Raw genomic sequence first — 25,963 nt, 5'->3', positions numbered from 1 at the left:
ATCACTGAACCACAGCCTGCTCGCTGTTCTAGATAAGCCATCAAATAAAATACAACCAAAAGTGGCCTGTTAGTGATATCCTGGCAGACATTTGCAACTTTACTTTTGGTTATTAAAAAAAGAGTGAGCGTTTGATCCCTCAACCTCACGCAGTACAAGCAAAAAAAAAAAAAAAAAAAACATCTTTGAGCAGAAGGCAGATCTTCCCAAAACTGAAATCAGCTACATAATGACTCTTCACTCATGAAAACTCTATAATTGCAGTATCCCTACCAAAATACATCCTAAACATATCTTGTGAGTGCTAGAAAGGTGTAACATTATAATGAACTAAAATGTGTATATATGGCTATATTTTAAGCCTTGTTAAGCCATTATTATTTCTAAAGTTGTTCATTAAAGCTAGTTGGATATGTGATTTGTTAAAAACCCTTACTTTTGTGGCTTATCAGATTATGCATAAAAATTCTCAGTTATGCCACATTAGTTGTGTTGATCTGAATAAATTAAATTTGATCATAGATCTGATGTACTTTAAACATTGTAATCTGCATCAGTTGTATAAACACTCCAATTAAAACATTCACAGTTAGATTTAGGTTTAGTATAGATTTTTTTCTTGTTTGTTTGTTTGTTTTGAGGAATCTAAATATAGTGTCTGAAAATATAAATATTAGTTTTCAGTTCTGAAAGTCTATACAGTACCACTTATGGGTGTTCTTTGTTTATGCACATTATTCGAAAACCATTTAACAGCCTTGAATATTTAATTTAATTTCTTTTTTTTATTCTAATATTTTACTTTTACTGTATTTATTTTATTTGGCCAATATTATTTATTAGGATCATTTATACTTCTCATTTCTAAAATAATGTTCTTCATCAAGCAGCATAATGAAAATAAAAGCCAGTGCTTTTACATGTTTATCGTACATTCATCAAATATGTGAAGGCTAATGCATGTTAACAATGCACTGCGGATGTGTGCCAGATACTTCTGAAAATGATTGAAAACAAAACAAAACAAAACAAAAAACGGAAAACAAAAGCAAACAAAAAATTTCCTGTGGATCTTCCCTAAAAGTGCAGCAAAATGTACCCATTTCAGTTTTTGCAGAAATCTCCCAGTTTTTTCTATATTTTCAATGACACTGAATTTGACAGTTCTCAAAAAACTGCCTGAAAACTACAAGCAACTGGCAGAATGAGGTGAAATAGATCGCACTGGGCATAAATCAGCAATCTGAGGACATGTCAAACTAGCATTCAAAGCCCACAGATTCTGACCAAAAATGAGAGGCATCTTCGCAATTTTTTCGTTCTCTACCAAATTGTGTCCAAATTGCATGAATCAGACTTTCCTCAGCATCAATGATTTGTTTGTGAATCAGTCTGCAGCACAAGCTCTCAAATTCAGCTCACAAACTACATTGACTAGCACAGTCTTCTATCTAGTTCTGAAATCATAATTACAAATTTGTCTTTTTTAAAAAGGAATTTTTAGGAATTTATTGCCGCAAAGAATTAGGAATTATGTTGAACGGCAGCTTCATTCTCATCTGATTCTTGGTATAATGTTCTTTTACCAGCAGTGTTGTTTTAAACAATAACATTATTTTAGCCACTAAATACTAGGGATGGGAAGATTCATCGATATGTATCGATACGCGGTCATGCGCGTGCACGATGCGAGTGCATCGGTTGAGCAGCAGAGGATGAATGAAATTTTGGAAGCAAATCGAGATGCATCGGTTTTTGCGAGATGCATCGATTTTTCCGAGATACAGCTTATATTTTTAATATAGAATGTATTTTTCATTTATTAACAAGTGTTGTCAACCTGTTTTTGACGCATAATTTAATCGACCTACATAAAGTAAGCCTTAGCAACGGATTTGCGGATGTGCACACACTACAACTCAGTGTATCAGGTGTGCGGATGAAGCTAGTGGAGCGCCCTCAGAAAGCGCGAGAAGCAAAACAAACATTTTATTCCCCACTGAGTTTTAAATCTAAAGTATGGCAACATTATGGATTTAAGGATGGACGACATGACAGGACAGATGCAATTTGCAAAATGTGCCGCGCATCTGTAAAATACGCGGGCAGTATGACTAATCTGATATCTCACTTGAAGCGGCGCCACGGTGTTGTTGTGAAAGCATCTTCCAGTGTTTCTGCATCCCCGGCTTTCGCACTGCTTCAACCAGCTCCAAAAGTGGTGAGTAAAGTATTGCAAGTTTTTTTTTTCCATGCGCAACAGTTCTGCTCGCTCTACGCCAATAACGAATGCTATTGCATTGTTCATCTGCAAAGATATTCAGCCTAGTGTCACGGAGAACGAAGGTTTTAAACACCTCCTCCTGTTAATTTTTATTTAATAATGATAATAATAATATTAATAATAATAATGATAAAAATAATGGGTGTCACAGTGGCACAGTGGGTAGTTTGACCACCTCACAGCAAGAAGATTGCTGGTTTGTTATATTTTTATTAGCCTGTTGTTTACAGTGACAGTGATGTTTCAAAGCAGCATAACACTGCTAGTTCACAACCTTAAGTTTTGAATAATCAGTGGCAAAATATCTTTGTAAAACTTGTTTTCATAGTTAAAAAGTTAAATCACAATTCTTGTTGTGCAATGCTAAATTTATTTATGTTGAAAGAGTGCAAATATATACATATTTTTTTAATATATATTGCACTTATACATTCTGTTTATCTTGAAAATACTTAAATAATATGTGCTATATGTTCTAAAATGGCCCTCTACTGTAAACTGACACTCTGGCTCTGAGAGAAGAGCCAGTTTGTAAAAAAAAGTCTTGGTTTTGCTTGGTTTATAAATAATCAAACTCATTCAATGGCACAGCATCCTCTTTCACATAATCTCATAAACTTGATCTAATTAGTTAGTGCTGAAATATCGCATCGTATCGTGATATGGGTGTGAATCGTATCGTGTTGCATCGCAATATGTCACAAATGTATCGCTAATATATCGGATCGTATTCTTTGTATCGAGATGCGTATCAGATCGGCATTATAGCTTAGATGCCCAACCCTACTAAATACATGTTGATTTGTGGAATTGTACACTATGAGCATGTGTTTCGTAAAAACCTACTAAAATTAAATATTCGCCCATGAAACAATTATCACTCTAGTAGAACTGCAATATTTTACTGTTTACAAGATGAGACTGCCTACAGATTGTGAATAAAATGTTCAGCATCCCCTGATGTTAAGCATACACTTTATAATAATGTATTATCCCTGCTGTGTATAAATGCCCAGCCCAACAAGGAAACTCTAGTAGTTAAAATAATCTCAGTGTTTTCCAGCCATAAATCTGAGTTTAGAGACGGCTCATGTTCAATTTCTGGCTCTTCTCATTTATTTCATCATGCTCTACGGTTTAATCATCATTGCATTTTGGTATTGGAATATTTTGGTATTGAAAACAGTTCTTTTTTGTGCGATTTCCCACAAAAAATCCTTTAATGATCAAATGAGTATTGTTCAGTGCTAGGTCAACATGAGCATGGTGACTTTTTGGTGGGCTCACTGTTTGTTGGCGGTGTAAATGTACACTATATTATCAATAATGTTTTAAATGTGTAATGTTTTAAATGTGTTTAATGTTTTAACTTGTTTGTTTGTACATAATGATAATTTAAAATAATGCTTTATATACTGATGTTAAAGATACTGCTTATTATCATTTATTATTGTTTTATTTGTGGAAATATACATTTATATAATCTAATTTCAAATGAACAATAATCTACATATAACTGAAATATTAAATTCTTTGTTTTTTAATTACATCATTTAATTCGAAACTGTAACAGCCCAGCTGTGAGGGACATTAAACCTTTTGCTTCCTGAGCAAGGGCTGAGCCAAAGTGATGCAAATGCTATGGGCAGGGTCTTACCGATGGTGCCTTTGTTTTCGAGTGATACTGTCAAGTCAAATTAACTCTTTTGTTGATAAATTTGTGTGGTCAGTGGTTTCACAAGTTTCTTCATCTACCACTTAATTTGCCTGCTTGGTTTAGCCATCTCCACCTAGCCACTCCCTCCATCTAAAAACAGATTTATTTTAGACTTGCTTTTAGACTTGTGATAAAACTTGCAGACTGCAGACCTGTAAGAGACTCCAGTAGACTCTTCTGAAAGGAATTCTTTGGCTTGTTCCGAGTCTCCTGGACTGGGTTCTCTCTCTTCATTTATTTATATTTTTACAACATATTTTAAAATGTTGATTGTTAAAGATACTTATTATTTTTTTATCCTAAAATGTTGATTGTTAAATAAACACCTAGTTTTTTTATAATCATTTTTTTTATTGCTTAACTATTAACTATACTGAGTGATTTGTTTTAGAATGTTCTATTTAATGTAAACATAAAAGCCTTAGAAATGCATAATTTTAGCCCCCCTGAATTATTAGCCCTGTTTTTTTTTTTTTTTTTTCAATTTCTGTTTAGGGGAGAGCAAATATTTTCAACATATTTCTAAACATAATAGTTTACATAACTCATTTCTAATCACTGATTTATTTTATCTTTGCCATGATGACAGCACCAATTTTTTTTTAATAGATATTTTTCAAGACACTTCTACACAGCTTAAAGTGACATTTAAGGGCTTGAATAGAATAATTAGGTTAACTAAGCAAGTTAAGGTAATTAGGCAAGTTATTGTATATCGATGGTTTGTTCTGTAGACTATCGGAAAAAAAATAGCTTAAAGGGGCTAATAATTTTGACCTTGAAATTATAAAAAAAAAAATAGAAATAGTCTATTCATCCCATTTTTAGACTGTTGATTCAAAATTTGGTTGGAATATTTTATTACAATCATCAAGAACTGGCCTTAATTACTCTTTTTTTCATGTATTATATAATTATTTGTACATTACAAATGATCTAAAAAAACAAGTAGGGTCTGTTTCATTAACTACTTCCATGCACATCAAACTGACAGATAAACCCCACTCTTGTACTTCAATGCTATTAATATTGATGTTATTTTATCAAACAGCTTGCTTTGTTCATTCAGTGCATCAACACAGAGCTAAAGAAGACAAACTCTCTCTAATGAACCCTACACATGCATTGTAGGTTTACTCATGTGTTAATGAATATTTAGGAATAAACGCCACAGCATGTTTACTTCTACTGCTAAGGCAATGTTGGTAACATGACCCAATTTAGAGGCTGCCAAAATGATAATTCTAAATCACAGAGAGCAACAGAAATGCATTTTATTTCTTACAATATTATGCATAAATATTTAGCAGCTTCAACTATTTATTATTTAGCAAATTGTGGCAGATGTTTTTTTTTTTTTTTTTTTTTGAATAACTTAATTCAAATTCAATCTAATTTAATTCTAAATATTGCCTTAACTGATATCTTTTTTTTGGCTCAGATGTGACATTATAATTCTGGGTCAAATGCATGTTTTTTTTTTTTTTTTTAAGTCTAGTCAACATTCTGAACATTGACTGGAATTAAAAACAACTCTTCATTAAACCTTTTTAACCTTTAAACCTTTTTTTTGTGTTTTACTGGCTTAATGTAATATGTCTTGTTAATTAAGACCAAGCAAGAATACGAGTATTTATATTAACTTGATATTAGATATTTAGCTCTTTTTGTGGTTGTCTGAACACATCTGACCACATGAGCGTTTACACAACAAAAGCAATGGGAACAAACTTAACTTAGCATTGGTCCAATTGTGATTGAATTGACATAAAATGCATCTTACACTCTACTTGTTTAAAACCTTCTTGTGTTAATTTTTTATGTTGAACACAAAGGAAGATATATTAAAGAATGTGCATTGACTTTCATAGTATTTTTGTCCCTATACCACGGATGTCATTGCCTGCTTTTTTCCAACGATTTTTGTGTTAAAGGGAAGAAAGAAACCCATAAAAATGTAGAACCACTCGATTGTAAGTTAATGATGAGGAAATTAGATTTTTTTGTTTGTGAAGTTTCATTTTACTAGGTGTAAATAGAGCTCAAGAAATCCATATTCACCATCATTAATATCACATAAAAGCAGTAACATAAGTAACATAACAAAAGCAACATAAGTAATGCAAAACAGCTCACATCGAGTCTATTTGTAGTGTGAATAAACAAACAAATAAACGAACAAACAAACAAATAAATAAATAAATAAATAAATAAATAAATAAATAAATAAATAAATAAATAAATAAATAAATAAATAAATAAATAAATAAATAAATAAATAAATAAATAAATAAAATCTGCCTTCATTGTTTTTAAGTTGAATCAGATTAACTTTACAGATAATTTCAGCATCTATCATGACTTATTGCAGGACCATTTTTACAGTATACATGCAATATCTATTGCTATTATGACTTAAAAACACTTAATACAACAGACTAAACCAGACTCATTCTGAACATTATTTTTGAGCCATATGTAGAGCCAAGCGGCAACCCCTGCTCTCCCTTGTGAAGCCAATAAGGAAGTAACTGAAACTGCAATTCATCAACTCGCCTTTGGGGGCTGGCTCCAGGAAGTCCAGATGTTCACTGACTGCAATGTTAAATTAGCCAATTTTGCAACTAATATATGTTTACAGCTTGGTACAAAAGATGGTTTTGGGTGGCGGTGTGGTTGAGATGGCGGCGCGTTGGATGGCGGAGGGGTGTCACAGATGAAAGTGAATAGCAGGGACATTTGTCCCGGATGAAAGTGAACGCCGGACGCCGATGGAAGGCGGTTGAGGAGGAGGATCAGAAAATGAGGTGCCAAATCAGATTTTAGAGGTGCTGGATCCAGTTCCGGGGTGTTCTGGCACAAATTAAGCCCTGCCATTATTGCACTCCAGAATCTGACAGATTGATTAGCTGTAGGCTCTAGAACAGTCAACTGAAATGTTATCATACAGTGCCTGGATTTCATAAATAGCCTTGCATTTACTAACACAGACTATATTTGAAGTATTTGGAAGTAATTCACATTTTCCTCCTCTAGAAAAATGCCATAAGAACAATGCTTGTGGCTCAATGTATTACAACAAGCTTTTAGTGTTTTTAAATGACTAAACACTTTATTGATATAGTGCACAACCAAGCACAAGTGGTCAGAACACACACGAGTCGCAGGTAATGAAGTATTGAGCATTTCTCCCAAAGAAAAACCCTATCTTAGAAAAATGCTAGCAGGCATCTGTAGCTCCCCTGACGCTCTGCCTCTTTGACCTTTTTTTGGGCACCCTCACCTATGGATGGATGACGTCATGGATACTACGTCTATATTGTTTACAGTCTATGGTAAGCACATATACTGAATGCTCACTGATTTACTTTTAGTGATTAAAGGAATAGTTCACACATTTCATTTCATCACCCGTTTACTCACACTCAAGTGGTTCTAAACTTCTGTAAATTTTTACATAAGATGAACACAAAGAAATATATATTGAAAAACATTGGAAACCATCAACCGTTGACATCCATAGTAGGAAAAACAAATATTATGGAAGTAAATGACTGCTGATTTCCAACATTCTGCAAAAAATCTTCTTATGCGTTCAACAGAAGAAACTCTATAAAACAACTGTAGGAACAGTGAACGATAACACGATTTTAACTTTTGGGTCTCTTTAACAGCTCCTTTTCACTTTAGAGTGAAATAATCCTTTATCCAAAATGCTGGATTTTTATTTTTTGTCATGTGTGTGTTAAGATAAATCAGCAAGATAAAGCAAAGACGGATCAGTCTTTTGGCCCGTGCCTTTAGCAGACAGATGAGAAGAACTCTCTCAAGTCAAAACCACGCCACTGCTTTTGAAGTCTGTCTCTTTGGGTCTTTTCTCTTCCACCTGGCACTTTAGATATTACAGATAAAAGACAGGTCATTATAAGGGGATGATGGGAAATGTGCAGAAGAGAGAGACAGAGAGAGAGAGTCAATAACAACACTTTCATTCAGTTTCCTCTTTATACTCTCATTGACTGATCAATATGTGTGTTACAGTAAAAGTCAAAATCAGAGAATATTTTTAATTTTTCAATACATTTTAGACATAAATTTAAAAAACAAATTTCTAATAACTAATTTATTTTGCCATCACATAGTGATAGTACAATTATTACTAATTAAATTAATTAAAATAATTAATTAATATTATTATTATTATTATTATTTTGCAAGATACTAGTGTTTCCCAGTACTGGATTGCAGCTGGAAAGGCATCTGCTGTGTAAAACATATGCTGGATAAGTTGGCGGTTCATTTCACTGTGTTTTGTAGCCAATTCAAAGAAAGAAAAAAAAACTAACATTTTCTTAAAACAGGTTATAGCAAATTTAACAGTTTTTATTCCAGCCAAACTAAAAGAAATAAGACTTTCTCCAAAAGAGAATTATCATAGGAAATACAGTGATAAAATACATTGCTCTGTGGAACATTTTTAAGAGAATAAAAAATTCACAAGAGTGCTTATAATATGACCTTCAACGGTATGATTTCCCTCTGTGAAGACGAGACAGATTTGTACTTTGCCTCTTCAAACGGAGTGCTATCAATTTGTTGATAACGCAGTGGCATTTAGTGACAAATAAATTATCACCTTTAAAAAAATATATATATATTTTTTATGTTTCAAAAACAACATATTGGTACATTTTTACAAAAATATTTCATTAAACGATTGTATTCGATAAAATAAGTGTGTGGTGATTAGTGTGACAAGTAAAACAATACCTTTAATTTGAACTGAGGAATAAATAAATAAATAAATAAATAAATAAATAAATAAAATGTAACCCTGGTGTCCTGGCCAAATTCCCTCCATCCGCCCTTACCCATTATGACCTCCCAATCATCCCCATCCACCGAATTGGCTCTATCACTGTCTTTCTACTCCACCAATAACTGGTGTGTGGTGAGCGCACTGGCGCTTTTGTCCTGTGGCTGCCCACGCATCATCCAAGTGGATGCTGGTGGTGGAGTAGAGAGAACCCCCTCATGATTGTGAAGTGCTTTGGGTGTATGACCATACACATATATAAATATAAATACACACGTTACATTCTTAAGCCTTATTCAAAGTACAAGCGACTCGCAGCAGCAAATCGCAATCAGCTGTTCTTTTCAGCAGAGTATGAGTGACTTCCGACGACCTCAATCTTTGCGAATGGCAGCGATTGTTGGCAAGCAGGTGGGCGTGTCTAGCGATGTGACAAAGTTGAAAATCCTTCAACTTTATGCAAATAAAGAGTGACTTTCTTGAGCAACAGCCAGTAGGGGCTCCAGTAAAGCTCACATGTTCTTCTCTCAGCTTGCTCAGAGGCCGGTTGTATTTGTGTTGCATATACTCATGCAGATCTGCAGACAGGAGTGACTGGCAGCTACATAGTCGCTGCTAGTGTGAATGAGCCATTATACTCAATTTTGGACCCTGACCTTAGATTAGCACCAGTTCTGTCTTTGCTACTGACTAATATTATGTAAAAACTGGTGAAGTAGTTTTACACAAATAGCCATGGGGTGGATTTACCTAATAAGTGAAGGAAACAGCTTCTTAGGGCCCCAGGAAATCGGGGGGCCCTCAATAAATATCTAGAAGTATAAATTATACCTCTAAACTATATATATATATAAAACATTGTTATATATCATATTTTGTATGGTGAGAGTTAAACAAATACAATTTTACATAATTACATACTATTTAATATACAATTAAATAAAATATTATTATAATTATTTAATGTTTTGTAATAATAATATTACACAATTAAATATCCGTCATAAAGCAGTCCAGCAGTAAAATTTATAAAAAAATAAATAAATAATACAAAAAAAAAAAAAAAATATATATATATATATATATATATATATATATATATATATATATATATATATATATATTATATATTATTATTTTTAGTTGTAAATTCATTTTGTGTAAAACTAATAATTTCAAATGTAGAGATTGCATTAATGTAAAATTTTAAAAAGAAGATTGAGTGATAAATGAACAGCAACATATGGGCTCTATGGCTAGAATTGCTTAGGGTCCCAAAATCACTAAATCCCTCCCCTGTGTATAGCATCCCATAGTAAGTATCACTTTACTGTAAAAGCAAAATAAGTGTTTTGTCATCTCTGTTAGTATGTACTCATACTGTATATGCCGGGCACTGTATTTGCACAAGACCAAACAATTGTTGATTAAAAATGACTATTGACTCCAAGCTAGATTCAGTTCAATAATTAAGCAAGCCGGTTTAATTAAAGTTTAAGAAAAGAAAGAAATCATTCAAATATTTGCCACGTGAAATTTAATATCATTACAGATTGGGGCTGTTCATTCCAGACGTCGTGATCAAGTGCCAAAACCTGCCGGCATTTCCACAGCTACAAAGTGAAAAAAACAACACATGCTGAGCAGAATGCATAAAAACCAGCTTTGATCACAAGAGCAGGCATGAAGGACAGAACGAGAGAGAGCGAAGGGAGGTTTAGCGGTCTCCTCCTTAACTATGTTTGTAAGACCATCTATATATCATTACATACAGCGGCACGGAGAAATCAAAACACAATTGAGCAAAGAATTTTGAATCAGGCTTTTGTATTGATTTGAGTCCTGCTATGTTTATATTTGAAATTTGAGGATGTTACTGAATTTAAATTTAGCACAGTTACACATCAGAGGAATTCCATTACACTGGCACACTTTACATCCAAGCATCTAACTAAATGCATCATTAATGACTAATTATGCTAATTTAACTTTGTTTATAGAAAACATGTTTTCTCAACTTTCTCTGAACTAAGCTCAATTATATTAAATTAACACAGACATCAAAACATTTCCTCTGGCAAATGTTACTGTGGAGCATCACAAAACATTTACCACAAAATTATTGAACATATTAACAACATGATAGCAATATACAACATATTAACTATACAGATGTGAATGTATTGCATACTAGTTAATATCATATTCATATTCATTGCTAACCATTGAATGTAAATTCAATGCAACTATAGTTCGAAAAGTATAGTTTAAAAACGTTAAGATCTGATAATGTTTTTAAAAACATTTACCAATGCTTCATTTTTTTTAAAATCGACAATACAATAAAATAATGTATATTTTGAAATATTATTGAAATTTAAATGCACAATTTCTATGTAAAAATATTTTAAAGTGGAAATTATATATTTGAGATTCAAAGTGGATTTCAGTATCTTTACTGCTGTTTTCAGTATCATAAACCAGAAATAATTCTATGCTGGTTTGATGCTTTGTCATGATCATTTTATATTACTGTTTTATCATTAATGAGTTTTTTATTTGCACATTTTACATTATTTCATTAAGAATATTCATTTTTACTGATTTATTTGAAATATTTGAGTAAAGTTTTTATTATTTTATTATTATATATTTTATAATATCTATTTTACATCAAGAAAAAAAATCTAAATAATTTCAATGCAACTATAACTATAGATATAACTATCAATGCAGTTGAAATAAAAATTAGAAAATGTTAAGATAAATGTTTTAAAAACATTTATCAATACTTAACTACTTTAAATCGACAAAACAATTAATAAAATAATGTATATTTTGAAATATTGTAAAATTTTTGATGCACATTTTCTATGTGAAAAAATTGAAAACAGCAGTAAGGATGCTTTGTTGTGATCATTTTATATTAGTGTTTTATCATTAATAGGTTTTCTTATTTGTCCATTTTATATAATTTTATTAAGAATATTCATGTTTATTGATTTATTTGAATTATTTTACTTACGTTTTTATTATTCTATTATACACCCATTATACATCAAGAAAATCTCATGGCCATTGCCGACGTTGATACGCACATCTCAAAAAACGTAGTAGCACAAGCTCTATGATTGGCCAGCTTGGTATCGCTGACAAGAGTGGGTGTGGATGAGAGCCACGCGCACCCGTTGGAGTGAGTGTTTATAGGTGTCGAGTTGCGTGAAGGAGCTCCAGATAGAAATTTTTGTTTTGTGTTTACTTTATGTTTAAAGTTGTTTCACATCTGCCCGTTTCCCGCCTCTAAATGAGCAATTTTTAGCTACTTGTACATTGAGGTAGCATTTAAAAAAAAAAAACACCCTCAAAGAAACTCTACACAGAGGAGCACAAAAACCTACTGCCAGCTAGCGTTTTGAAAGTGTTATTGCAGAGCAACACAAACAGCATGCAGAAGTATAAATGCACGTAAAACACATGGCATTCGCCACGGGTCATGGCGATCGCTCATTGCAGAAGTATAAACCAGGCTTAACTTTTACAAGGTGTGTCACACATACACACAATTTAGCTTTCCCAATTTACCTATATAACATGTCTTTGGACTGTGGGGGAAACCGGAGCACCTGGAAGCACATGCAAACTCCACACAGAAATGTCAACTGACTCAGCTGGGGCTCAAACCAACCCTCTTTTTGCTCTGAGATGACATAATTTCCCACTGTGCCATCGTGCCTCCCAAAAAATGCATGTTGTAAAATATAATTTTAATTGCACAATTTCTATGTAAAAATATTGTAAAATGGAGATTATTTAAAATTCAGAGTAGATTTTCAGCATCCTTACTGCTGTTTCCAGTATCACAACCCAGAAATAATTCTAATATGCTGGTTTGATGCGTTGTCATGATCGTTTTATATAAATATTTTATCATTGATATGTTTTTTTTTTAATTATCATTCATAAATAAATTTCTTCCAGCTTTATATTTTTGTAAGAATTTTTGTTTTTCATGTTTCTTTTATAGTACTTCAATGAATAAAAAGCACAAAATGTATTTGGTTTTCAATGAATGGATTTTAAAAAGTGGAAAAATATGTATAAAATGTTCAGTAAAATGTTAAATGCAACCTTGGTGAGCACAAGATGTTTTAAAAACATTTAAACTGTTCATATTTTCAAACTTTTGACTGGTAGTGTATATATTCTAAACCACAAACCCTACTGCATGGCCCATTTTATTACAGACACACTCACAGAAACACACACAGACACAGACACGCACACACACACGCACACACACACATCGCCTAAGCTGCAAGAGTGATGACAAAAAAAGAAGGCACAAACAAGAATTCACATAAAAGAAACAAACAAACATAGAGACAAACATGAAAAGGTCTTTTGATACAGCTGGAACATTTTAAGGCACTGTGCTTGCTGAATCAATAGCATCGTCTCAGACAAACAGCTCATCCAGACAGTCCAGAGATCTGCGGGTAATTAAACCATTTCAGCACGGTCTGTATGAATACTCAATAATAGAAATGCAGCTACAGTAATTCATACACACACATCCACACAAATACACACTTTCTCTTCCTCTCTCTCAACCTATTCTAATAGATGCAAGAAATCTTACTTCTAATTCAGAATTCTAGATTCAACCAAATTACATTACATCCATCCAATAAAACAAAAAGAGCTCTTGGTTCCAAACTTTAATGAGGTTCATTTTTAGTTAAAGGTAGACTATGTCATTTTCAGCTCTACAGAGATATACTTAACACCAAACTAGGACCTAGTCTGATGATGCTGTGACTGAGTGTGAAATCATGGGAGTTGTCTTCTTCATTACATCCTATCTGGGTGTCTTGCAGAAATCATGTTCATGGATGAGCTAAAGCAGGGGTGTCCAAACTCAGTCCTGGAGGGCTGGTGTCCTGCATAGTTTTGCTCCAACTTCCTTCAACACCCTTACCTGGACGTTTGAGTACACCTAGAAAGAGCTTGCGTAGCTGGTTCAGGTGTGTTTAATTGAGGTTGAAACTAAATTATGCAGGACACTGGCCCTCCAGGACCGAGTTTAGGCACCTATGAACTAAAGTAATCAAAACATTTTATCATGGTAATATGAAGCAGGGGCGTCACTGTGTCTCAGTGATTAGCACTTTTGGCTCACAGCAAAAAGGTCGCTGGTTCGGGTGCCAGGTGGGCCAGTAGTCATTTCTGTGTGGAGTTTGCATGTTCTCCCCATGTTGGAGTGTGCTTCCTTCGGATGCTCCGGTTTCCCTTACAGTCCAAAGCATGCGCTATAGGTGAATTGAATAAACCAATTTGACCATAGTGTATGTGATTGTGAGTGTGTATGGGTGTTTCCCAGGACGGGGTTGCACTCTGTGGTGACCACTGAAAAATAAGGGAGTAAGCCGAAGGAAAATGATTGAATGAATGAATGAATGAATTAATTAATTAATATGAAGCAGGTAAGGCTGAAAGCCATCTAAGATAAATAAGATGCTAAAACAATTGCTGCTGAGAGAGAAGGACAACATGGGTGGAAAGCAGTGAAGCTTTTATTATGTCACAGTCGACTGCTTCTTGTTTGTCTGGTCATGAAATGTGAGGAAGAACAAGCATTGCTTCATCTAAATACATTTTAGGGCTCTGCTAAAATGCTGCTCTGTAAGGTCTAATATAATGAACAATGTATTAAAGCATCTTCAGTGTTTCCATGTTTTCTATAAAACCAAACTAGATATGAAGTGTGTTTGACATTATAAGCATGTCACACAGGACATGGTCCATATATTATTCCAAATATTTGGGATAATATCAGTACATAAGCCATTAAATTATATTACATTGATTTTGTGATTTTTTTATTTTTTGATGTTTTATTGAAAGAACTTGCATATTATTCCTTTTAACAAAAAATGACTGTGGTTCTAAGAATGTTAAAAACTGGTAGACAGAGACTTCCGTAGTAGAAAAAACAAATGAACAAACAAACAAACAAACAACATGACAATGAAGCCAATGGCTACCTGTTTGTAACAGGCTTCAAAATTAATCTCTTTTTTATATTTACCAGAAGAAAGAAGCTCGAATGGGTTTGAAACAAATGGAGGATGATTAAATGATGTCTTAGTTTTCATGTTTATGCAAACTCCCCCTTTACGCAGCAAATATTAATGACATTTGTTTACTTGACCATGCTGGCATGGTGTTATTGGCATTGTTTATTGCTAAATATGCATTAAATGGATCTATGTCTTTATTTCATGAATTAAAAATATGGATTTTCTATAACATATAGTATAAAGACAAGGTCATAGTGCGAGACAAAGTACTCCAGAATTTAAGATTACCACAGTCATATTACAGTTGAAGTCAAAATGACTAGCCCTCCAGTGATTTCTTTTTCAAATATTTTGACAAGCAATTGATTTTTTACAGTTTCCCTACAATATTTTTTCTTCTGGAAAAAAGTCTTATTTGTCATATTTTGGCTAGAATAAAAGCTGTTTTAAGTTTTGTTAAACCGTTTTGAAGTCAATATTATTAACCCTCTTAAATTATATATATTTTTTATTCAAATGATTACAGAACAAATTATTGTAATACTATTGTAATATAATAATTGTCATTGTATTACAATAATTTGTTCTGTAACAAATTATTGTTACAGAACAAATTTGGTAATTACCCAAACTTGCATAATTAACCTGTAGTTAAGCTTTTAATGCTGAGTTCAGACTGCATGATTTTAGCCTAGATTTTGACTCACCGACAGGTTTTGAGAAATAGCAGACAAATGCCTGAAATCACAGGCAAATCGGTGCTCGTTCACATGAGTAACAATCACACAATGTGAACTAACAAAGACGCCATCTGAGAGAATCGATGTTGATTCTCCGACATCCGTGAGATATTTGCCATGCTAAATATCTGGAGCTGTCAGTGATTCAAATCATGCCGTGTGAAATGTGTTCTGGTTGAAAACAACATCGGCGATCACCTCCAGCTAATTAAAGAGAGCAGCATCCACTAGTGTGGGTATCTGCAGGCCAGTGGGAGGTTTGGGAGAAGTTAAAAACTATCATTTTTCGGTTTATTTGGACCCAAAAAATGGAGGAAAAACTAGTAGAAATTTTGCAGGAGTCTGACATGTCATCTGAGCAATACCACAACTGGGTCAAAAAAAAGTGTTGAGGAGAAGTTGCTAATTCCCTATAAAGGCCATGTGGTCATGTGAGCAAAATAAGTACTTTTTTTTTTTTACCCCACTAGGGGCTTCTTTTTCCAATATGTGTTAATAATAAAAGATATACTAGGTGACCTTGCATAGTTTTTATGTCACTTCTTGTGTGTGTTTGGTTGTGAGACGTAGTTTGGACAAAGTTGTCGGCGATTCTTCCTATTTTAAAGTCATGCAGTGTGAAACCCCCTGTCGCCAATCTATGCTAAAGGGTAAACACAGCACCAGTGGAACGCTACCCCAGACAGTCATGCAGTGTTGAAACATCTGTGACATGACTACTTTGAAAATCATGCAGTCTGAACTGGACATAAATTGCACTTTAACCTGAATACTAGTATCTTGAAAAATATATAGTAAAATCTTATGTACTGTCATCATTTGATTTGATTTGATTTGAGTTAGTTATTAAAAATTATTAAAACTATAAAATAATATAAATATATAGACTATGAAAGAATTCAAATTTAACAGGAGTGTAATAACATGCAGTGCTTTGAAAAGTGAAACAAGAACCGTGAATGCACTAAAACAAAAAACAAAGTCGAGATCTGGGTTTGACTGGAATTATGTACTTCTGAGCCTCACCGCTGCATTCAGAAAAACAATACGCACATAAATATTCCAGTTCAAGCACGCAGAATCTTGCTCTACATAATATACTGTTTATCTCCCCATTTCTTCTTTCAAAATGAATAAGTTCTTCATCACTCTGCATTCATCAGAGTTACAATGCAGCAGTCAGAATGACGGATCGGCTGCACATTTATCCAGTGAGGCTCAGGGATCTTTTTCCACATCTTAAATTTGAAAGAAGATGATGGCGAGTTTATCACTGGCTCTTTCTCCGCTCCAGACATGTCACCTTCCTCCTGCGTCGTGCCTAGATTCTTTTTTTTTTCATCACAACGTAGCACATTTATTGTATTACATATGCATGCACACACTTCCTCTTCACCGCTTCCATTTCCAATTTCTCCATCTCTTTTTCCCCATGGCCCTCCAAAAAACGCTCGGATGTCAGAGGGAGAATGATGGATGTAGACAGATGACTTTCTTCCCGGGCTTGATAACTTAGACTCAGAATAAAGCAAACAATGCAGCAGGTGATCTGATGATTTTGAGGAGTAGGAGGAATACAAGCTACAACTATAATAAAATAATCTAATATCTTAGTACCTATTAAAACACTTTTTGAAAAAGGAAAAAAAAAACATTTGTGAAATAAGTGAACCGAACAATTTTGGTTCTAATTTTTTATTATTTTCTTTCTTTCTTTCTCTTTCTTTCTTTCTTTCTTTCTTTCTTTCTTTCTTTCTTTCTTTCTTTCTTTCTTTCTTTCTTTCTTTCTTTCTTTCTTTCTTTCTTTCTTTCTTTCTTTCATGACTGTGTTATTTTTTGATTGAAAATCAGAGGTATAATAATTCTTAAAAGCAGGGTTCAACAATGAGGATGGTCCAATATGCATGCTAAGGCGATCTTAGAATTGAAAAGCAACTTGACTGACAAAATTATTTGTGTTCGCGCAAGCTATAGAAAGCAGGTGAAGACCGAATGAGAGGATAGTCACTCGTGCTAACAACTGAGGGGATTGCGATTCACGCAAGGAAATGGGAGCGTGCATGAGTTTAAACAGTCGCGCACACTCCCATTTCCTTGCGTAAAGCAAGTGTGTCTAAAAATACAACTGATGAGATCGGTTCTCTTTCAAATAGACTAGAGAAATAGTGATGAACATGCACCCACAGTCTTGCTGCTTTCAAGAGTTCCAGATTTGTCTTATTGTAAGCTGCACCGGTTGCTTTTGCTTCTTTGAACAGATTATTTATGGGTCTAACATTAAACGTGGGTGTGTGATTAACCTTTCAGTATCACTGTTTTTTACCTGCTTTTTGTTTTGCATTAATATGGTTTAATTATCATTTTTAACAATAATATTGCTTTGATGTGAGATTAACTCCCCATTTATGTGTAGTTAACTGGTGATTGGGATCTTCAGTCAGGACAGATTACTGTACATATTCATTCATTCATTTTCTTGTCAGCTTAGTCCCTTTATTAATCAGGGGTTGCCACAGCGGAATGAACCGCCAACTTATCCAGCAATTTTTTACGCAGCGGATGTCCTTCCAGCCGCAACCCATCTCTGAGAAACATTTACACACACATTCACACACACACTCATACCCTACGGAGAATTTCGCCTACCCAATTCACCTGTACCACATGTCTTTGGACTGTGGGGGAAACCAGAGCACCCGGAGAAAACCCATGCGAAGGCAGGGAGAACACGCAAGCTCCACACAGAAACGCCAACTGAGCCAAGGTTCGAACCAGCGACCTTCTTGCTGTGAGGCGACAGCACTACCTACTGCACCACTGCCTCGCCTACTGTACATATGTTTTGTTAAATAAAAAGTATATTTTACAGCAATATTTGGCATGTTTTGACACATTTAAAATGTGTGGCTAGGAAATAACTAATTGTTTACGCTTGGTGTGGTCAGAGATAAATTGGTAAATTCTTTATTTTGAGCCCTGAAAACTATGTGAAATAAAAACCAATTGTAATACTATGAAACCATTACCAACCATTTGCTCATGATTATTGAGCAAGCTCATACACGACACACAAAAGTGAGATGAATGAGGAGGCATGTGGAGATAACGCAAAATCTAAATCAAGTAATTTTAGCATGTCCAAGTCATATTTAATGTGTATAAAATATATTGTCTCAACAATAAAATTGTGGCTATTGAAAATGGCGAGTGGCTAGTAATGTTGGAAAACTACTAGCCACAGTGGCTGGTGATCAAAAAAGTTAATGTCAAGCCCTGGATATACCACAAAAAAACTCTCAGATGTATTTATCTGAAATGTTGGCATTTATAGTTTTGTCAAAGAATAATATGGTATGAAGAGCAATTCCATGCAAATTACAACCTTGAAATGCCATGAAAAAAAAATGTTTTTACCCAAATTAGCGAAACCCTTTCTAAGGTTTTTGTCTAGACTAGTACTTTACAGTACGTTTTACACAGTAATTTTTACTTTAAAATACTCAAAAATGTTTCTGTCAATGTTCTCAAACAATTATATTTAATGTGCCAAAATCACATTCATAACAAAGCCTTTTCCTCATAAATACATCATCAATTGTATTTATACAAATAACAAATAAATCATGTTTGTTCTATAGAGAGCAACTCTTATCCTTTTGATTAGCATTGTTTCTTTTGGGTTTTGCAGTTTAATTCTCAAAATTTCTACAAAGTTTGTATGTTTTTGGGTCACATACATAACACATGTTTATTTTCCTAATTTAAAGTAGAAAAAAAATTGTGAAAATGTCTCATGCATAATGTTAGAATTGCTCATGAGTGTCTTAAAACTTGATTTTTTATTATTTTGAACAACTGACATTTTACGCTCTGTAATGTAACATTTTCATTCTTTATTACAAAGATAAAACACTTCATTCATTCATTTTCCTCTGTCTAGGTCCCTGATTTATCAAGGGTCGTCACTGCAGAATGAACCACCCAAACATTTAATCTTTTATCCAAATGTTTTCACTCACTCACTCTCCTTCATCACTATGGAACAAATCAGCAATTACTCTGGCATATGTTTTGCGGCAGATGCCCCAAGATGTGTATTTTTCATGCAATGTTTGTTACCACACGGCGAATGAGAGAAAAAAACCCACCGCATTTTTCTGTAACTTAGATGCACTTAGCAGGTAACGTCAGAATGCAAATTTTGTGACAAGAAAGTTATTCTTGTCACAAAATGAGGCGAAAATCTTCCACAACGGTAAGTTTGGTTGTGGTGCTTACATGTTTACATTCGGGAGAGCAGCATTTACAACAGATTTTTCAGTCCATATTATTGTAGTAATGTTAACGTATGGTAAACTTTATTAAATTAGAAATCATTTGACTAAGGTCCGTCTTTAAACACTGAAGAGTACTGCTGACCATACAAACTAACCAACTAACTAACTAACTTTGTATACCACAAAACCTTTTCCTGAACTTACCGTTATCCCACCCCAGTAGCACCAGAAGTCCTCTGCAATACATTAAGTATATTATATTTATATTTCAATGTAAGTAGATAATAGTTTAAGGCCACTTAATATAAAATGAGACCTTTTTTTTCAAACCAGAATGATTACTATCATTTCAGTCAGATGTTGTTCACTTGCTGTATTCACGCACAGCTTTTGAATTCAGACAGTACAAAATGTGGCCTATGCAATGTAACAACACAGTCGGTTTTCATTGCCACTAGTTCTTTGAAGTCAGCTCGGTGTTCCCCAGGCATAATTTCAGGCCACAAACTGTATCCTCAGGGCATATATTTTATAAGTCACATGTGGTTATTGTCCACATACCTCACATTATCCAAGAAAAAAGTATATATATTTATATACCGGCCCTATCGGTGCCATTGCTACACAGGACAGTACTGCAAAACAGTTGATGAAACGTATAGTCACCACGATCTGACTCCTTTTGTTCATTGTTGGAAAAAAGCATGTCGATATTTCTCAGAATAAATTTGAATTCAGCCTCAGCTAAACTTGTAACCTTTCAAATGCTAATGAATCTTTTACTGGGAACTCTCAATGTCAACTTCTCTTAATCCTAAATGCTTTCATCTTCTTTGAAATATCATACACACTACAAGGGAACGTGTGCTTTGCCTGGGTGTCACAATGCTAATCAAAAAAGCAACAGTTTGTTGTATTGCTGTTGAAGAGAAGTGTAGCCGCATCAGATCAGTTCAACAGGATGCAAGAAGATCTATTTGATAATGAATCCCGCTGGATTTGTCTACACCATTACAGCATCGCATCTGTTCTTCAAGGTGTGTTTCTCCTGCAAATATTGAGTGCGTCTCTTGGGAGGCAGCGTCGCAATGAAAGTGCTAACAAATCCTTGCCCAAATCAGACACCTGGAAGACAATCAGAGTTTCTCCTGCAAATGAGGAGAGATGTTGAACAAGGGGAAGCTCAAGTGTACAGAGTGTGATTAGGATTGTGTGTGTGTGTGCTTTGTATTCCTCAGGTTGTGGGGATCAAATGTCTGGAATTGCAGTTTATCAATACCAGCTAATTTGGACCTTGTGGGGACTCTTTTTTGGTCCCTGTGAGGAAAAAATATTTTAAAAAAATGTAAGTAGTTGATTGAAAAATTAACGAAAATGTAAAATTGCAATTTCCTGTGAGCATTGAGTATCCTACATATTTGAAAAATAGGGAGGGATGCAGTGGAGAAAGTGCACAACGTATTTTAGCACCGGACAGGAGACGCGCAATTTCCGGGAGATTATCATTCGTTTGCGGGCATCCGGGAGTCTCTATGCATTTGTGGGATGTCTGGTGTTTGGTTAGGAGGAAATATGCAGCCTGTAGAACATGAATACAAATCTTTATGTCTATGGAAAGTTTTATGGGAAGATAGCTGTTGTAGTGTGTATATGTGGTCCTTGTATTCCTTACATTGTGGGGACCAACTGAGAACATTTTTCAAAATGGCACATAAATCACATCGAATGAAGTCATTCAAAAATGTAAATATGCAGATTACATTCTTGCTAAAGCAGAATGAACCTCCAGCTCAGTCAGTACATGTTTTACACAGCAGATGCAACCCATTACTGGGAAACAATCATACACACTTATTCACACACACATACAGTATGAATTTAGTTTATTCAATTCACCTATGGCACATGAACCCAAGCCAACACATGGAGAACATGCAAACTCCACACAAAAATGCCAACGGACTCCAGACGAGAGGTGAATCAGCGATCTTCTTGTTGTGAAGTGACATATTTACATTGTTTTGCAATAATCTAAATGCTTGTTCATTGGATCACCAGCTTCAAGTGTTACTTCATTGAATGGGGGTTATGAGTGAGTATCAGATGATAGATATGGGCCAGTAGGGGCCTTCTGTGCCTCTGTTATCATCCAACGAAATGGTTAATCAGCTACACTAATAGAAAAGACTCCAGATCCAGATCTGTTTTTACATTACTGTGAGAGTTGGGTTTTGTTACGTTCAGGAAAACACACAAGTTAGATGGATCCAATAGCAAGTTAAATTTAATGTATATAAAAGTAAAGAAATGATCAGTGAGCAACAAATACAAAAGCGTCAGCATCGGGAAAGGAAGTAGCAGAATCGGGGGTAACCGAGAGTCCAAAAGTAAACCAGATCAACGAGGTTCCTGACGAGACACAGAGAAACCATAAACTAGAGTAACGAACTGACAATGAAGCACGAAAACAACGCTTCTTAAATAGATGAAGCTAAGTGCCAACAGCTAGGCTGAAGACAGACCAGCTGATACTAGCTAGTGAATCACGTGATCACAACACACAACAGCAGTACATGGAAGAATACAAAACAATCCCAAGTGACAACATGACAGAAGGAGCGCATGCATCAACACCGTGACAGGTTTAGGGTTGGGGTAGAGGTAGACATTAATAAAATACAAATAATAGGAAATTCAATAAATAATTCTTGGTAACTTCCGGCCGCATGTGATCTATTTGATCTATAGCCGGTTGACCATGTGGATGGATGATAACAGCCTTCTGAGCCTACTAATAGGCCTACTAATAGTGATGATGCCCATTCAATCAAAATCAGCTGATTGTATTGAATAACTAAATATACTAACATACAAAAAATAAATACTGGAAAAAATCTAATCTAAATCTAATACCATTTAACATATTGAATTTAAAGGAATGTACAATTTTTATACACTTTTCAGAACTAATGTGATTTATTTAAAACACTTATTTGTTTTTTCTATGTTACTGAGTTTCTTTGAGTACATGATAATAGCTCTTGTCAAATAAAAAAAAACAAATTTTCTATAGTGACTCTCTGAGCAGCTCTAGAGATTAGAGATAAGTTCATGCATTCATAACCTCAAAGCAAACATTGACAATATCATGACCATCTCTCATATCGTATGTATATAAAAAAAGAAACTATTCAACCTATTCATTCACAAAGACATCACAAATCACAAAAAAATTAAGTTTATCTTCAATTTTGCATTTAAAATATAATTTTAATGACTGGAGTCATTATGACAGTCCAACAATGTCCCTTTAATGAAAGACAAACCTGAACTTTTGACAGTGTTCAAAGAAAAGTTAACTTTAAAAACTATTTTAACTATTTATGATTTTTTTCTCCTTTTTTTCTAAGAGTTGAAGAATGTTTAACTTTGGGTAAAAATCTAAACAAGCCACCCAGTCATGGAGAGCAAGGAAAAATCACGCCAACCAACTGTCAAAACCCTCTTGATACAAGTTGAACAGCAAAGAAAAAAGTGGAGAAGACATTAATATTGCACTAGACTGAGTCAACACTTTTAGTCAAAATAAATAAATAGATAAAAATAAACAAAATACCTGGAAACATTACCATACCGATTCTGCATCACCCAGCTCAAAAATAAATAAAATACAAATAAAAAAATAAATAAAAACTCTGTGCCTCAAAAAGTGCCCACGGCTAGGAATGTTTTAGAAAAGAACTAGAAATTTTCAGGGGGGTAAAATGATTTGGTAGGCACACTGCCTAAGGGATATGTTTAGGGGATAGGATGTAAAGTTTGTACAGTAAAATCCATAATATCAATGAAGATTCCACACAAAACGGTAAAGTATTCAATGTTAGTGTACCTGTTTCTCCCCATACAGGCAGGTATTCATCTTGCTGGATGTCCAACATGATCTCCAGGCCATTTCCTGTGCCCCCTTTCATTGTAGTCCTTAAAGTCTTCCCCTCTTCGGCAGCGTTAAACATGTAGCACTTCCCGTAACGGGTAAACACCTGAAACCAAGAAGAAAAAGAGAGAAGGAATGTCACTTGACTGAATTCTTTATAAATCTATGCATTCATATCAAGGTTGTGATAGCTACAGGCATTCTGAATATGTATAAAGACCATCAAATACATGTACAGCAACACTCCTAATAAAGCATTTGCCTTAGCAGGCAAGTTGGCCGCAGACTTTGAAAGCATTAATATGAAGTGTACATAAATAATTCAGTATCAAAAATGTATATTTATTGAGCTGTAAAGATGTCTGTTTCATCCTCCTGAGAGAAACATTCTCTCTAGGTGGTGCTTATAATATATTGATATAATTCCTCTGGCTGGAGTTTACTGAACGCATGCAGCCCCACTGTGGTTTACATATCACATACAATATTTATCTCCCACGTGTGCCCTCCTGGCATTCCTTGCACAGATAAAAAAAACCAAATGTATATTTTACATGGTCATGGCAAGAGTTATTATATTACACAGCTATAATTAGCATATTGGACTTGATGTCACTAGGGTTGGCAGTTCTAAAAGATTTTTTTTCTTTTTTGTAGTCAAAGCTGTAATGTTGAAGTGTTTTCTTTTGAAATGGTTTGACGCTTGCCTACTTAAACATTTATTTGCGGCACTGCAAATTACAGGCTTCGGTTTTCATAGGTCTCACAGTCTGCCATTTGTATTGTACGTATCATAATGTGTTCCCTGTGATAATTGGCAGTGCACTGCAGTCACGGCACAAAGAAATCAGTTTGAAATAACACAAAACATTCTTATAGAGAATACAAGTCATATACATCAGATAAATCATGCATTTGCCCTCATGTGGTTCAAAACAAGTTCAAAGGAATACGTTATTCCTAGATATGTAATAGTTTATATGCAGTTTTTTTTTTTTTTTTTTTTTGCGAAATAGGCTCATTTTACTAGTTATTAGAGTTAAAGAGTTAAGTTTGACCATATGGACCCTTTTTACAATACTGTTATGATGCGTTTAACGGTCATCAAAATCCTAAATCCTTGAAAGATTTTAGTATATATATTTTTTTTAAATGTATGAACATTTAAATGCATTTATGTATGTAGTATATCATCTTTGCGTCAAATTACAAAAAACAAATTAGCGCTTATGCAAGGCATTTCTAATACAGCGTCCATGGAGCTGAGAGTAAATTTGATGTTATTCTCTCCTCTGACTGCTGTCATCAGTCTCACATTATTTTCCCCTTTTTCTGAAAGTCTTGATAACACTATCAGGCGTTTTTCGTTTATTTTTCCAGCAAATAGGAGTATTAAAATATATATATTTATTGCATTCTCCCATTCACTGCACTCTAAGTTTACCCAACTATGACGACTTCTGCTGCTGAGAAACCCGGAAATGTGAAAAGGTTCTAATATTACCATATTTGAATCTATTAAGCCTATCTCAGAGTCTGCAGGAGCACTTTTAGCTTAGCTTAGTAAAAATTATTGAAATGCATTAGATAATTAGTGTCTCACTCAAACACATCAAAAAGAAAAAAAAGAGTTTCAATATTTTTCTTACTAAAATCTCGACTGTACTGTAGTTACATATTCTGTATTAACTTTGCTAAAGTACAATGGCTGCAGCAGGCACAATTATATTACATATATCCATAGTACTGTTACCTAGCTGGGGATTATTTTCGAGTGCTATGTAATATCATTGCACCCACTGCAGCCATGATACATTAGTAAAGTTCCTAGATCGGCCTAGTAAATAGCTAATTTTTATGGTAACACTTTGTTTTGATGGACTATTTGAGTTTTAGAAGACTGTCTGCTGAATGTTGATACTGCTCCTTCAACAGATATTTAACTGACTATAAACTACATGTCAACTACCTAACCCTAACCCCAGGCTAACAGTCTACTTATAATCTAATAAGAATAAGTTGGCATGTAGATGCAATGTAACTTAATTCAAACAGACCATCAAAATAAAGTGTGACCATTTTTATTTTCACACAATGAAACTACAGGAGCCTGCC

At 34.2% G+C, this 25,963-nt stretch overlaps 1 protein-coding gene and 1 long non-coding RNA gene across 8 annotated transcripts in view; both read right to left on the bottom strand.

Annotated features, from left to right (window-relative positions):
- The window catches only part of asic2 (acid sensing ion channel subunit 2), a 666,602-nt gene that overhangs the window by 73,373 nt on the left and 567,266 nt on the right, over positions 1–25,963 (bottom strand). For all 7 annotated transcript variants that reach the window (XR_015479705.1, NM_214788.1, XM_087242453.1 and 4 more), the window contains 1 exon segment: positions 23,804–23,954. Coding sequence is in view for 6 of the 7 variants with exons in the window: in NM_214788.1 (NP_999953.1) it covers positions 23,804–23,954 (151 nt within the window). In the remaining variant the exon portion in view is untranslated.
- LOC147845804 (uncharacterized) lies at positions 1,423–4,789 on the bottom strand. Its single transcript, XR_015481113.1, has 3 exons — positions 4,328–4,789; positions 3,079–4,283; positions 1,423–1,631 (listed from the first exon to the last, which is right to left on the bottom strand). It is a non-coding gene; the product is annotated as an uncharacterized LOC147845804 (long non-coding RNA).

The sequence above is a fragment of the Danio rerio genome, chromosome 3 (assembly GCF_052040795.2).
Source record: "Danio rerio strain M-AB ecotype USA chromosome 3, GRCz13ab, whole genome shotgun sequence".
Lineage (NCBI taxonomy): Eukaryota > Metazoa > Chordata > Actinopteri > Cypriniformes > Danionidae > Danio > Danio rerio.
This window is presented reverse-complemented; position numbering and strand designations above follow the sequence as displayed.